This window comes from Vanessa atalanta, chromosome 3 (genome assembly GCF_905147765.1).
Source record: "Vanessa atalanta chromosome 3, ilVanAtal1.2, whole genome shotgun sequence".
NCBI classification, from domain to species: domain Eukaryota; kingdom Metazoa; phylum Arthropoda; class Insecta; order Lepidoptera; family Nymphalidae; genus Vanessa; species Vanessa atalanta.
The window spans coordinates 3,981,231-3,995,661 of NC_061873.1; the positions used below are offsets into that span (position 1 = coordinate 3,981,231).

General features: G+C 30.4%; 3 protein-coding genes and 2 non-coding genes across 5 annotated transcripts in view; 2 read left to right on the plus strand and 3 right to left on the minus strand.

Annotated features, from left to right (window-relative positions):
- The window catches only part of LOC125077140 (mitoguardin), a 48,886-nt gene extending 40,421 nt beyond the window's left edge, over window positions 1-8,465 (minus strand). The window contains exons 1-3 of the mRNA XM_047688956.1: window positions 8,115-8,465; window positions 7,693-7,849; window positions 7,481-7,615 (exon numbers count right to left, since the gene is read on the minus strand). Coding sequence (XP_047544912.1) covers window positions 7,481-7,615; window positions 7,693-7,849; window positions 8,115-8,210 — 388 coding nt within the window. The 5' untranslated portion in view covers window positions 8,211-8,465. The remainder of the gene's footprint in view (window positions 1-7,480; window positions 7,616-7,692; window positions 7,850-8,114) is intronic.
- Window positions 1-10,416, plus strand: part of LOC125077143 (protein unzipped) — a 40,874-nt gene extending 30,458 nt beyond the window's left edge. The window contains exon 5 of the mRNA XM_047688968.1: window positions 10,405-10,416. Within this exon, the coding sequence (XP_047544924.1) occupies window position 10,405 (1 nt within the window). The 3' untranslated portion in view covers window positions 10,406-10,416. The remainder of the gene's footprint in view (window positions 1-10,404) is intronic.
- Trnap-agg lies at window positions 3,818-3,889 on the minus strand. The gene has a single exon. It is a non-coding gene; the product is annotated as a tRNA-Pro (tRNA).
- Trnap-ugg lies at window positions 6,448-6,519 on the minus strand. Its single transcript has one exon. It is a non-coding gene; the product is annotated as a tRNA-Pro (tRNA).
- An 817-nt stretch (window positions 10,417-11,233) lies between the features above and the next one.
- LOC125076960 (F-box only protein 42) lies at window positions 11,234-14,085 on the plus strand. Its single transcript, XM_047688715.1, has 3 exons — window positions 11,234-11,534; window positions 11,642-12,819; window positions 12,893-14,085. Exons 1-3 carry the CDS (start codon window positions 11,390-11,392, stop codon window positions 13,358-13,360), a joined length of 1,791 nt encoding a protein of 596 aa, XP_047544671.1. The 5' UTR covers window positions 11,234-11,389; the 3' UTR covers window positions 13,361-14,085.
- The last annotated feature ends 346 nt before the right edge of the window (window positions 14,086-14,431 follow it).

The following is a 14,431-nucleotide window of genomic DNA, read 5'->3' on the forward strand; positions in this document are numbered from 1 at the left end:
CGAGATGGGAGGGCAGTGAAGTAATAAGCCCTTTCGGGTTTCAATACAAAAAAAAAGGAAGAGTCACTCCAAGGATCCTTCTCGAAGAACAGAATTTTGAATCAGAAAAATCGTTTGTGGCTCGTTGTGGACCTCAGGGACCAAACGACTACATTGGCATAGTGGATAGTAATTGGAACTTAACATCGCCGATACAAATTCAAGTAAATACCGCTTTTTTCATGTCAATATTCTATATATTAGCTCATATCATGCACGTAAGTGTAACATGCCTTTCAAATTATAGCATGTTTATGGATAGCCATACCAGAAAAGTAGGCCTTCACCAAGCAATGACACATTTACAGTCTTTTACTTTCATGATCTATTTTTTTACCATAAAATATATAAATATAATCATTTTAAGATACCCTTGAGTGCATGTCTCTGGAAAATTATACGGTTTATATTTGTATATTACGACTGAAATAATGCCAGCGTCCATCTAAAGTTCACGGCACTGACATTTACAAGCGTAAAGTTGGGTGCGTCTCAAACGTTCCACGGTCGGCAATGAGCTATAAAATAAATCATTTTACTACAGTCTAGAACGTCTATACAAATTGAGTTCATAAAAACAAACTCCACTATTATGCTAACAGTAAATTCCTTCGTCTATTAATGCTCCGATTGTCTTGTCTTGCTACGACTTTTAGGTTTTCCCTTTAGCAAAAATGTTCTGTATGCGATTGAATGTTGTCAGACTTCACTACACTCCCGCAAAGACTGTTTTAACATAAATAAACATAAATAGCAAAAACTTCATTATGCAATTCGCCACGAATAAAATTGGATTGAAATCGATCCCACAATTTGTGCTCAATACACAACGAGGCAAATTTAATTTACGTTTTACTCAAATACAAAAACACATCCACAGAATCGAAATCAACCACAAACATTCTTTGTTTATGGTTGATGCGATTGATTAAAATTTGGATAATAAAAGTTCGGATCCTTCACGATAACTTCCAAATGCCCTTTTAACATATAATTTATATTAAAATTATTTTAAAAGATAGTATTTATTTATCGACCATCATAATATTCATTTAGGAGTTAACGATTAGACAGTTCAAATTCCTAAGAAATTCCAAGGCAAGATGACGCAAGCTTCAGAAAGATTAGTACAATTTATATATGTATGTATACCAAAAGTTGAGACTCCAACTCGTATTTATATAAACTGACTAAAACCATGGTGGACCACAGCTATATTTGTTGCTATTACAATGTACTTACCAGAAATTTTCATGGAAAATGGTCTATAGGTATAATAGTAATAATAAATACACAATTAGGATTTGATTATTGATTAAAATCAGTATATATATAAATCGTACATACATATGTACTAAGCACTCGTATACATATATTATAATAATAAAAGTATATTTCGGCATAATTAGGTATTCGCCATGCGACCCAAGAGACGACGAACCCGGATGCTTTACGTGTATTGTACATGATTTCAAAGTAAAATTTAGATATCTATACACTTGGTGGTTTAGATATCTTAGCCATAGCTAAGCTAGCCCATTTGGGTCAAAGCTCACACATAAGATATTTTACCAAAATAAAATGTATTGACATAAAATTGTCGTGGTTTGAAGTGAGCCAATCACAACAAACATAAGAAATATATGATTTTAGTTCCCAAAGTTGGTGGCGCATCGGTAAGGTATTTCTGTCATTGGCATGACTCTATCTAAATATTTTACCCGTATAGGTATTATATTATCTTACAAGATAATACAAAATAAAATCTCTTAATAAACAAAATTTCAATGATGTCCACAGCTTTCTGTTCTTATTATTAAATATAGCCTCTCCCAATAAATGGACTATCTAAGGCTTTTTTTTTCAATATATTCTGTATATCCTGAACTTTATATATAAAAAAGACACGTAGCTATCGTAGAGGAAGTGTTGCTGTTCACCAGGGCCAAAGCAATTACTTATTTATTAAACTAGATTATATTCCCATACCAGCCATATCAAATGATGACTAGACGAATATTATTGACATGCATATATTAATGACTGTTTTAAAAGTAATAGAAGTGGCGCAAACGAATATCGTTAATTACACATGCTCTGACGCGTAAAGGAACAGTTTTGTTGTTACAATTTATAAATAGTATATTAATAAAAATATACGTATTTTTTTTCTCAATACACAGCTGCACCTTCATCCACCTAGCTACACCGCTAGAAACAGTTGCAAACCGATTGTAACATTATCAAATAATATCATATTATTTTATACTTTTCCTATACAAGCAACGTCTGTTAAAAACAGCCGATGTTAGAATCAAATGTACTCCGCAAATAGTGCACTCGTAGTAATGAGATTCGCTATAGTAAATGTATCGTCTCGAGGGGTTATTTATATCTGTCGCCAGGTGTCAGACGGGAGAGTAGAAAAATGTTTACTATCTCCACTGTTCTCAGAAATAGAATTTTGTTATTTTTTTATATACATATCTAGACAATGATAAAAAATATATTTTAAGAACAACAACTACATTAAATTTAATTTTATAAAGGGACATTTAAAGTACATTACGGTATAATTTACACCACAAGTTTTTTTTTTTTTCAATTAAATAGTCAAGAGTACAATCTGTGCCGACTGCATAAAATAAACCCAAATCAACTCAACTTGTGGTTGTAAAAAAGCTGACTAATCGTACTTTTAAACATATGCAATCGAGCATATAAGCGCCTCAACCATCAGCACCCTATAGTGGCGAGGAACTAATCTACCAGCAAAAGTATCCCAAAGGAGGGTTGGCGTAAAAGTCTGCCAAATCATTTTTTTGTGCAGTTTATGCATTGCACCGACCCCAGATAAATGGATGGAACGGGAAACGAGCGAATGATGTTAATTTATACAAAAAAAGTTTTGAAATCTGAATTAAAGTAATGTAGCTTGAAAAAGATTGCCTAATAGACTGATACGATTTATATATGTTGAAAAATGTAAAAGTTTTACATAAAACAATACAATTGATAAAAATTTGACAATTTAACCAAATTGTAAGTACAATATAGGAACATACTAATAATAAAATAATATATGTATACATACGTACATATCTTATAAAGTTCTTAATGGTAAAGTACGAACATCAATTCAAAATACAAAATCTTTGCAAAGTACATTTTTAATCAGGAAGCCGCCTCGAAATGTCCTCGTGAGTGAGGATTTAAAATTTTCCAAGATGTGAATTCGTGCAAGGAAAGCGCTGTGTAAATAGCGGGCAATCCTTTTCACCCGCGGCGCATTCAGCTCCCTTTGTGGAGACATTTGAGCTAGGGCTAGCGCACAGCTAGGGCTGGAGGCTCTTTAATTATTCCCAACCTGCCGGGGGAAACGATCGGAGAGAAAGGGCTCGTATACCTTAGTGTTCCCTCGTCTATTTACTAAGGTCTAGCCGTCAAAGAAATCAGTAACCATGCACTGGTAACCTTAAATATATTTAAATTAATTGTAGCTGAACTTTAATAGTTTTCAATTGTGTGTTTTATATACATATACTGAGTATGTTACTTATAAGTTATGTCTTCAAATATAACATTGCTTACTTTACCTCCTAGATAATATCGACGTATTAATAACCTACAACTATTTCAAATGATTGTTTAGTAGATTATCAATATAGGTATTTTATATAAATTGTTTCTACAGTATTAAAGATATATAGATTACTAAAAAATATATTTTTCTCCTACAGTTTAAAAACTAAAGATAAAAAAAAAATAAAAAGAATTTGGGCTCGTCCGGGATTTGAACCCGGGACCTCTCGCACCCTAAGCGAAAATCATACCCCTAGACCAACGAGCCGCTTGGACTATGTATCGAAAATGTTGATTAAATACAACAACTCACGTTGGTATGATAAAAAATATGTTTTAGGTATATTTTTTACTACCGTATATTTTTATATAATTTGAATCTTGAGAGCAACATTTATGTAATTTATAACATAACCTAAAAGTATGGATAGATAAAGTTAACGAAACTACAGCTCCATCTATTATACAGTAGTAGAAGTATGAAGTCGTGACAGCAAAATTAGATAATAAAATGCTCAGCCACGATTCGAAAAACAATAATACGAAAAAAAAAATTATATTTTAGGCATTTTATAATAAATTATCATTTTAAATAAACCACAATAAATTAACAAACTGATTAATAAGGTTTTAATATGATAAGTAACTAAAAAAAAAATCTGAGCGAGTACATAAACAAAAGTTTAACGACGATTTAAAAAAATATATTTGTTAAATATCCTCATAATTCGCAACAATATTGTCAAATACGTGAATTCGTCTAGTCAATAGAGCAAGATTATTTAACTAAAATCTAATCACATTAATAAGTAAAGTGTTTTTTTTTTTTATAGATAGCGATATTAATTATTTTATAACATTTGTTTAAGTGAAATCATGCCTTATCTAGTATTCTTTCTCAAGTTCACCAATAGACACGTACTGAATAAAAAACTAAAAATAAGCACACACAAAAATCGTCTCTACTACTCTATGTTAAGATCTGATTTCTAAATCAGAAAAAAAGAAGTTATATTAGCATTTCATGTTGATAGCATTAATAAATATTTAAACTTTATAGACATCATTGTCATGTTTTGCCTTATCTTAAAAACAATTGATTTTATCAGAGATCAATCTTTTGTGAAGCTCATACTGGCCGATAATTTAATTATACTTCGTTTAATAGTAATTACAATAAAAAAAATATTTAAGCCAATATGAATTTGGATAAAAAGAGACATATATTAAAAAGTAAACGATTTTTTGAATGGATAGAAAAAATCTAAGTAAATTTCATTTGCTGAATTAAGAAACTTATGGATTTAGCTAATAGCGCCTCTCTCCGCATGAATGTGTACCATAAGTTTTAATTTTTAAGTTTATTCCCATGTAATCTCATAGATGGAAACACATCTCACTTAGTAAGTAGAACGAAAACGTGCAAAGAACTTTGAGAGGTATATTATCTCGTGCCAGACGTCTCGGTATTTATTACACGGCTACAGAGAAACCAAAAAGGTAATAATATTGTTAGCAATTCTAATTTCGGTTTAAGTACTTACGAGTACAATATAACAGTGAAAATATTTTTTATTATGTTTTATATTGTTTTTTAATTTAAAAATTATAAACTGAATCCGTTTCAATAATAATGTATCATAAAACAAATCATACAAATAATTTTTATGGCTTTAGTAATTATAATTTAGGAAATAAACAGCTCTGTCTTTAAAAATTATTAATCTGTAGAAACGAAAAACCGTGTCAGTATTCATATATTATGTATAAGACTTATATAACGTATATTTTTTTCCGTATATAAACAACATTTAAATCGTTGTAAATCGCGAAGTTAAAACAGAGCCATAATGTCCCAGGGCTCTCAGTGGACTTATTGATATTGGTTCGCAACTAATGATTCGTAGAAGCTACATAAAAAGATCTCTGTTTGTAAATAAAAGTATGTCAGTTGTAGAAAGAAAATTAATTACGATCATTGTCTGTGACAGTTCTATGTAACTAGTTTACGAAATTTACTTCCAATATAAAAAAAAACAGCTGTGCTCGATATTTCATCCACGTTATATATGAATAAGTATTTGTTAATGCAAATATGCCAAATTGTCAGACGTATAAAGTGAGTCGTGAAGATAAAAATTTTGTTAATAAAATAACTGTAAACCAGTACTGAACACAAGCAGAAAAAAACATGCTAATGGAACTGATCGCACGATTAGCTAAACATAACTCGCCATTTTTATAATAGACAGAGATCTAGTGCCGTGACATTATTTCATGTCAATAACATTTTTAATTTAACATTATCATGTTAATAAATATGATACTGATATTTTATTAAAATAAAATAACTAGAATAGATCATTATGCCTTAGAGGTTATATTTATCATATAATTACTTATATATCAGCTTTAATTTTATTAAACAGTTTTGCCAAATATAACTTTAAGTTTTCTAATACCAAGAAAATCTTTTATACGTTGATCAGAATAAAATGTACAGTTCCAGTGCGGGACAAATTTCAGACAATTACCTATGTACTCAGGTTTTCCTTGTTTTCATAACCGTAAATATGCCGTGTACTTAAAAAATATAAAAATATTTAGAAATAAGTAACAATAATGTGAGAAAATTCTTAAAAATGTAGACAGACCATAGATTAGGTACTTATATATCTTAGACAATAAGCTTCACTTTTAACGAACAGTAAAGATGAAATGTATTTAATTAACAATCTTCATTACTGTAATGACTATGAAAATAAATGACAAAGTGGGAAATATATAAAATCTTGTAAGATACTTTGACGACAAAAATAAAAAGATGGGCTCGTCCGGGATTTGAACCCGGGACCTCTCGCACCCAAAGCGAGAATCATACCCCTAGACCAACGAGCCACACAATTGTAATGTGAATTATATGATCTTACTGGCCTTCGTGTGGTATTGACTAAGAATAATTTAAAGGTTATATATTTAAATATTTATTAAATCAACATTCAATATATACTATAAAAACGTTTAACAGGAATTAATTTTTGTAATATGCAAATATATAACAGGCAACATTTTAAAGGTCATTGAGATAATATCAAAATAATTATCACGGTTATAGTTGGGTAAGTTAGGTATTTTCAATTTTATTATTGTAACAAATTTGTAAAAATTGTTATTAACGGTTTTTATAATTCGAATGTTCTATAAAATACGACTATCAACTTAATAAAACGAGATTTTTAAAAACGTCTCAAGGTAAAATATCAATTAATTGCAATCTCTATGTTCACTAAATATTATTGCAATAATAATTGCAAGTCGATGTAATCAAGTCGATTACATCGAAGTATTTTATTTAATCGTTTATATAACCAAAAAACCTATATGAAATCTGCAATAGAAATCAACTTAAATAAATTAAAAAATATAATTTCTTATATGGCTTAATGTAAACGATATCAAAACAAAATATATATTATTTTTTAAAAGAACGATTAACAGTAAAGTATTGCAATATTTGGATTATACAAAAAAAGTAAAAAATAAAGATAATCATTTTTACTTTGGAATTATTTAAATACCTATTTACTAAGGAGAAGGAAAGTGAAGTTGTAAGAATAAAATGTATTAGAGCTCCATCTTTTAGAGCAATTGCAAACTACATGAAGAAAAATTTATATACTTTGAAGTATCGCTATTCCTCATTAGATGGCGCTTCAATTTTTTGAGTTATACACCCTTTGTTTAATTTTAAATTGACTATTATTTTTTTAAGAACAAAATTATTTATTTCTATTATGAAACATTACATAATTTTCTTTACATCAGATTGCCTACTACTGAAACATACAAGCTGACTTACCCATTACTCCAAGCTGCTGTGGAGAAAGAGATGCAGCATCTCCACCAGAACCAATAGACCCAGATGCCATTGAAAGCCTCTCACTGAAGCCAAGTGGACTACTTCGGCCCCCACTGCTTGCAACAGATCCCATACCTGTGGGATCAAAAATTGTATTAAATTAAAGGTATTATTATTACAACAAATAATAATATATTCTTAGTTATTAATACCTCCATTTGGACTTCTCATCCTTGACAGTCTCTTGTTTATTGCCCTTTGTATCCTTGGATTAAAAATTGGTTTTGCACGCCTTCTTGCAAGATATCTTGAAAGGATGCCTACCACCATTGCACTTGTCCCAACCACTCCTAAGCTCCATAGCATAACCTGAAATTTAATATGCAATTTTGAAAAAATAACTAATCATCTTGCTTTTCTTTACAATAATATTATCAATAATGTTCTTGTGATGTGTGTCAAAACCTATCAAACAAACTGTATTTCATTTACAATTTTATCTCAAGTTAAATTACATATTGGATATATATATATATATATTGAATTATAATAATATTAAAAACTCATAGTGAAAAAGATAAAACTTAATTTTATTTAATTGTGTTTTAATATGTAAATTATAATTAAATGTTACCTTTTGTGATGTTGTCAGTTGAATTCTATATGATAATACTTGTTGAAAATGCTTTAATTTATCAATAAAAGGACTGGCATTTAATATCTGTTGCATTTTGCACTTGATTCACTCAATAATATCCAAAAGTCTCCTCTTTCCACTGTTTTAATTACAAGTTAAATCCACTTAGGTTATCTGTCACATGCCACTAAGTCAAAAATATATCAGATAAAAGATTTTTATTTGTTCCACATCAATAAACTTGCAACTAGATAGAAAAAGTATTTTATCTAGTTCATTTTCTTAAAGTCCATTATTAGATTAGCTTTCTCTGAAATACAAAGTATCCTTTCTAGTTTAACTTGAATATTCCCGGTTACTGATTGACATTAAGAATTGACACTTGACAAAGACAATATTCTTGTTCAGAAAGTTTGTGCATTTCAGTAGGTATAATAATATTAGCTTTATCCACCAACAAGTGTTTAATTACAAATTTACGTGTAGTTTAGAGTAGGTTCACCTGTTTATAATGCTATAACTGTGTTGAGTTATCATATATTAGGCTAACTCTTTTCTATTTGGCAAAAATGATCGTTAAAATCTGTAAGATGAAAACTAATACCGACTTTAAATTTCATTAAAATTTGTTTATTTAAATTGCTACGATAAATACGTGACATTAAAAATAGTGTATCTTAAGTATTCACGCTAGCAATAAATTACAATATATCAGGATAATGTTCTATACATTGAAGAAACATCTGACTTTAGAAGATACCTCCAATAGTTTAAAATTTTTTAAACGACTTCCTTTTAGTAAGTTTCCGCAATAAAAGTTATACATACATTTACTATAATCCTTCTCTTTCCATCCTCAAAAGTATTGCACGTAACATTACGGTTTAAATATACCTAAAATGAACTTTATTATCACTTTTTACATTTCACCAGAATTCGTATTACTGAAATTTTAGCTGAATTCATAGTGCGTCCATATCGAGGAATGTATAATGGATTCAAACTCAAATTCCTTTATTCAATATAGAAGTATTACACTTTCTTATTGATGGTCAAATTAAACACTACCACCGGTTCGGAAAAAGAAAACACCCTGACCTGAGAAGAACCGGCGAAAGAAACTCAGCGGGACTAACAAGACAGGAGTAACAAGATTGTGTTTGTTCCTTGTACCAACGTTATGAGAATCACATTTTCTCATAAAAACATTAATATTTTTCCATACATACAAAACATTACAGAATATATATTGAGAAGCAACAGTCAATATCTTAATTTCTTTAAATTTATATCTCAAAGATTCCTTGGCTCCTAGGTTATAGATTGCGCGAATAGCCCTCTTCTGCAGCACAAATATAGTATGGATAGCGGCTGCGTTACCCCAAAGCATAATACCGTAGGACATTATACTGTGAAAGTAACTGAAATAAACTAGGCGAGCCGTATCAACATCGGTAAATAATCTAATTTTTTTGACCGCAAATGCCGCAGAACTCAGTCTACCCGCCAATCCGTTTATATGGGGGAGCCACTGTAATTTGGCATCAAGAGTAAGGCCAAGAAATTCAGTTGTTTCAACTGGATCTATTGATTCCCCATTGATAAGTACATCGGGTTTTACATTTTGCACGTTTGGTGTGCTAAATTTTACAATTTTAGTTTTTTTATTATTCAGCCTAAGATTATTTACGCTAAACCAGTGTACTATATCAGACATAGCATTGTTTACATCGTCATACTGTACCTGTTTCCTATTAAATTTTAAAACCAAAGAGGTATCATCAGCAAACAATATTTTATCATGTTTGTTCCCAACAAGAAAGGGCAAGTCATTTATATGTATGAGGAATAGAAAAGGTCCAAGAATTGATCCTTGTGGGACCCCCATACCAACTAAGACCCCAGGAGACCTTGTCCCTTTAACGTCAACCCTTAAATTCCTGACCCTGAATTCTATTGTTAAGATAAGAAGTCAGAAGGTCGAGTGCACATTCTCTAATTCCATAGTGATATAGTTTCCTGACCAGAGTTTCATGTTGAACACAATCAAAGGCTTTGGATAAGTCGCAGAAAATCCCTAAGGCATCCTGCGACCTCTCCCAGGCTTCATAGATATTTCTTATTAGTTCGATACCTGCGTCGGTAGTCGAGCGACCCCTCGTAAATCCAAATTGTTTTCTATGAAGCAGATTGTATCTATTGAAATATGCTAATAATTGATTTAAAATATTTTTTTCAAATATTTTGCTGAGGGTTGGTAGTATCGAGATTGGCCTATAGTTGTTAGGATCTGAAGAGCTACCAGATTTAAATATTGGAATGACTTAACTATGTTTCATCAGGTCAGGAAATACACCACGTTGAACACAATCATTGAATATTATTGCAAGATAAGGTGCAATTAGATCAATAATTGAATTAATCACCTTTACAGAAATACCCCATAGATCAGCAGTTTTCTTAATGTCTAATGACTTAAATGTACAAATTATGTCATTGGTGTTTACAGGGTGATTACATTATGTTTTACAGTGTTTTTGTCTTGACTATCGTATATCTATCTATTATGTACGCTATCAGTATCAAGCTGCCGAATCATACAAAAACAGTTATGGTGTAGTGCAAAATAATATTGTCCTTCAAAAAGAAAAATAATCATGATTTCGTCCACTCACATTCCATCAATTCTAAGTCATACGGAGTGTAGCGAAGTATATCATAGAGGTCTTCACTCCAAAAAGGTTTCTACAAAATTATTTAAAAAAATAAATTTGAAAACTACCAGAATCGCGCTTCAATGTCTAGGCTAGGTAATTCAAAATTTATAATTTGGAATTAAAATGTATGTGGTTGATTAATTGGTATTTATAAATTTTGGTAGATGTCAGAAATACCCTACTTTTGCTCTTTGTGTATAATTTACTAAATATCTACAGTATTCTAATACTTTCTTCAAATTGTACTCTCTTGCTTCAGTAGCGCGATTTAAATTCCATACAATATGAGGGACGATTTTTATATGTTATACAATAATATATTCCTCACTCTATAATAAGAGTCTACGAAGCGTAATTTTTTTATTCTGTTGTTATAATTGTCATTAATGTCATTTAAGTATAAAATTATAGATAAAATAGAAACAGACTGATTCTGAAACTAAATTCGTACAACAACACATGTTTCTTTTTGTGTTTTTATCTCACATAACTTCCTTCATCTGAAAGAACTATGGAGAAACAACATTTTACGATAACAGTGATTTAAATTTTGAAATGGAAACTTTAGATCCATCATTACAAATAACTATCGAGGACCTCCCCGATGAAGTATTAGAATTCATATTAAGCTTTTTACCACCATATAAAGATTTACAGAACTGTAAGAGTGTTTGTAAACGATGGTGTGTTTGTGCTCAAAGTAAGTGAATTAAAACATGTACAAAATAGGAACATCATAACAGTACAGTCATGGTTTTTCAATATAGGTGTTACTTATTTACAAAAAATCTCTCGATTTTTTTCCAGATGTCTTACATAAAACTTCTATAAAATTAATAAAAGCAGTAGGAGAGTTCAATATATTGTGGAAGAATGTAACAGCTACAGATATAGTACCTACTATAACAAAAAGGTTTTCGCATGCAGCATGTATTCTTGAGAACAATATGTATATTTTTGGTGGCTGCACTACAAATGCAACATCATTTAATGATTTGTGGAGATTTGACTTGTCTAAAAGACAATGGATCAGACCACTTGCAACAGGCACATATCCTGTTCCCAAAGCATATACAACTATGGTTAACTATAAAGATTATTTAATTGTTTTTGGGGGTTGGACTTATCCATCTCTCTCACAATATTACCAAAATGTCACAATGTTTAATGATATTCACTTTTACTGTGTTAAAACTAATAAATGGATATTAATTAATGCAACAAATCCTCCACCTCCTATGGCAGGGCATTCTGCATGTATGAAAGATGATGAAATGATAGTGTTTGGTGGCTTAGTTATGTCACCTGCTCAGATTTTCCAAATGCAATGTTCAAATGATGTATGGGTATTAAACATGTCAACATTTAGTTGGAGAAAACAATCAACAACCAAGCCTCGACCATCTCCACGCTATGCTCAATCACTCATTAAGCTGGACTGTGACAGACTAATGCTATTAGGGGGTGTACAAACTTTACAAAATCGCTTTGTTTATAGTGATTGTTGGATACTTACCATGAAAGGTCCTATATGGACATGGAAAGAAATAGCTGTTAAAAATAAAGAATGGGCTTCTGCTAATATATGGTGTAACCCAGCCTGTAGAGTTGGAGACAAAATTGTAAGTCTGAGTAGGAGTAGAAATGGATGGAATAGTGCTAAGCCATTAGTGACATCAGCTGTTAGATTATCAAACCATAATAGGGAAGGAGCACCAGTTTCTGTAAGAGTTGAACAAAGTTTACAAAGACCATTAGATAGAGACCAAAATATCAATGGAAGGCGTGGAGTGTTGCCTAGGCAACGAAATCCAATTAACGAACCAACAGCTGGACCTAGTAATGAAAATGATCAATCTCTTAATTTGGGATTATTAAATACTAATCAGGATGCTAACATTGCTAGTTCCAGTGCTGAAGTAAGGCAAAATAACACATTTGACATTTCTAAAAAAGAATCAGCTCTGAGAAGAAGTAAAAATAAGGTTAGCTACTAAATTACTTTTTTTATTTATTTTACAATAATTGACATACTAATTAGTTATAAATTAATTACAGAATAAAGGAATGAAAATAGTCAGACAATTACAAGAAGCTAATAAATACAGAATGGCTGCTTTTGCTTGTGATTCTGCTGGTAGTAATGCACCACCAGAAAATGATCTCATTAATCAACGGCAAATAGCCCATTTAGAAAATAGGATAGAACCACCTGCTGATAATCCTCAACAAAGACCTCCAGCTGTTAAGAAAATAAAACGAAATACTCTTGCAATGCATGTATTGGATATCTCTACAGTGGTTGATGGAAATTCATTAAATTTTGTGTCATGGTTATGTCCCCGTCTTGGTGAAATGCATGGTGCACCTGAAGAGTTAGTTATGTACTCTTTAGTCAAGGGGAATGGTGAATTAATAATGTTTGGTGGTGTACACAATGATATAAGTATTTTGAATTACTCTGAACAACAGAACATGTATTCCAATTCCTTACATTTCATTTCACCACCTAGAGACATAATTTAAACTCAATAATTGCTTTACTCTCTGCATTAATTTAAATATTTTTCTACATTGTGTTGTGACTATAGCTAAGGCAATCAATAATTTCATGTTTTTTGTTATAACAATGTTGTAAGTGTTGGTGTTTTAAATTGGATTTGGTATTCCTTAAATTTCTTACCAAATTTGAAAATCTGTTAAATGTGTGCATCCATGTATAGTTTATGAAGTAACAGTAAACATTACAATATAATTAACATTAGCTTTCAAGTGGAAAAATGCTCTTTTAATCACTTCTTCATGCTTTAACACTTAAATAATCTATGTAAATGATTATTTCATGAGAGGGAAACCAAAAACATTTTTAATAGTAATGATAATTAACAAAAAAATTTAAGGATATAAGTTCATGGATGAATATCTCAAAAACAATCATTTTAATATGGTAAAGCTTATTGGATACCAAATATTAATAAAAAAAATACAAAAACGTTATATCCTAAATGTGAGACTTTAAATGTAATCTGTATTATTTAGAAAAAAAAAAACATGTAAAAAAGGGGTTTGTGCCATTGGAATAATCTCATAAGTACATGTCACGCATCTGATATATCCAATACTAATATTAGAATTTAGTTAAAGTAATCCTTTGTATGAAATACTAATTCCTTAAAACAATATTTATTGATGTATAAAATAATATTATTTTTTCCAGGCTTTAAATAAATACAATTTTATGATTAAATGAACCACAAGTGTTCATAATATTGCTAGTATGAGCTTTTCAAGTATCACTTACGTTATTTATCTAGGGATACTCAATATGTCAGCATCTATGTTATTCTATTCCATTTCCATTATGAAATACATGCCTTGAATCAAATAACTTAAGTGATACAGGAATAGCTTATAATAATAATAAAGGCTAGTACAAGAATTAAAACTGCCAATTAGTCTATAAGGCTATATTTGCTTTCAATGAATTTATGAATACATTAAAATACAAATTTTGTTTGTAACATTAATTTCAAATGATGTTGATATAACTTCGTTTTGCAAGGATATGTGAAATAATAACTAAAATGCAACTTGGCA

Bases quoted from the DNA above. Each gene is read 5' to 3' on its own strand.
- LOC125076960 (XM_047688715.1), top strand. From the start codon at position 11,390: ATGGAAACTTTAGATCCATCATTACAAATAACTATCGAGGACCTCCCC. The intron at 11,535-11,641 runs GTAAGTGAATTA...ATTTTTTTCCAG, and splicing joins ATGGTGTGTTTGTGCTCAAA to ATGTCTTACATAAAACTTCT. The intron at 12,820-12,892 runs GTTAGCTACTAA...AATTAATTACAG, and splicing joins TGAGAAGAAGTAAAAATAAG to AATAAAGGAATGAAAATAGT.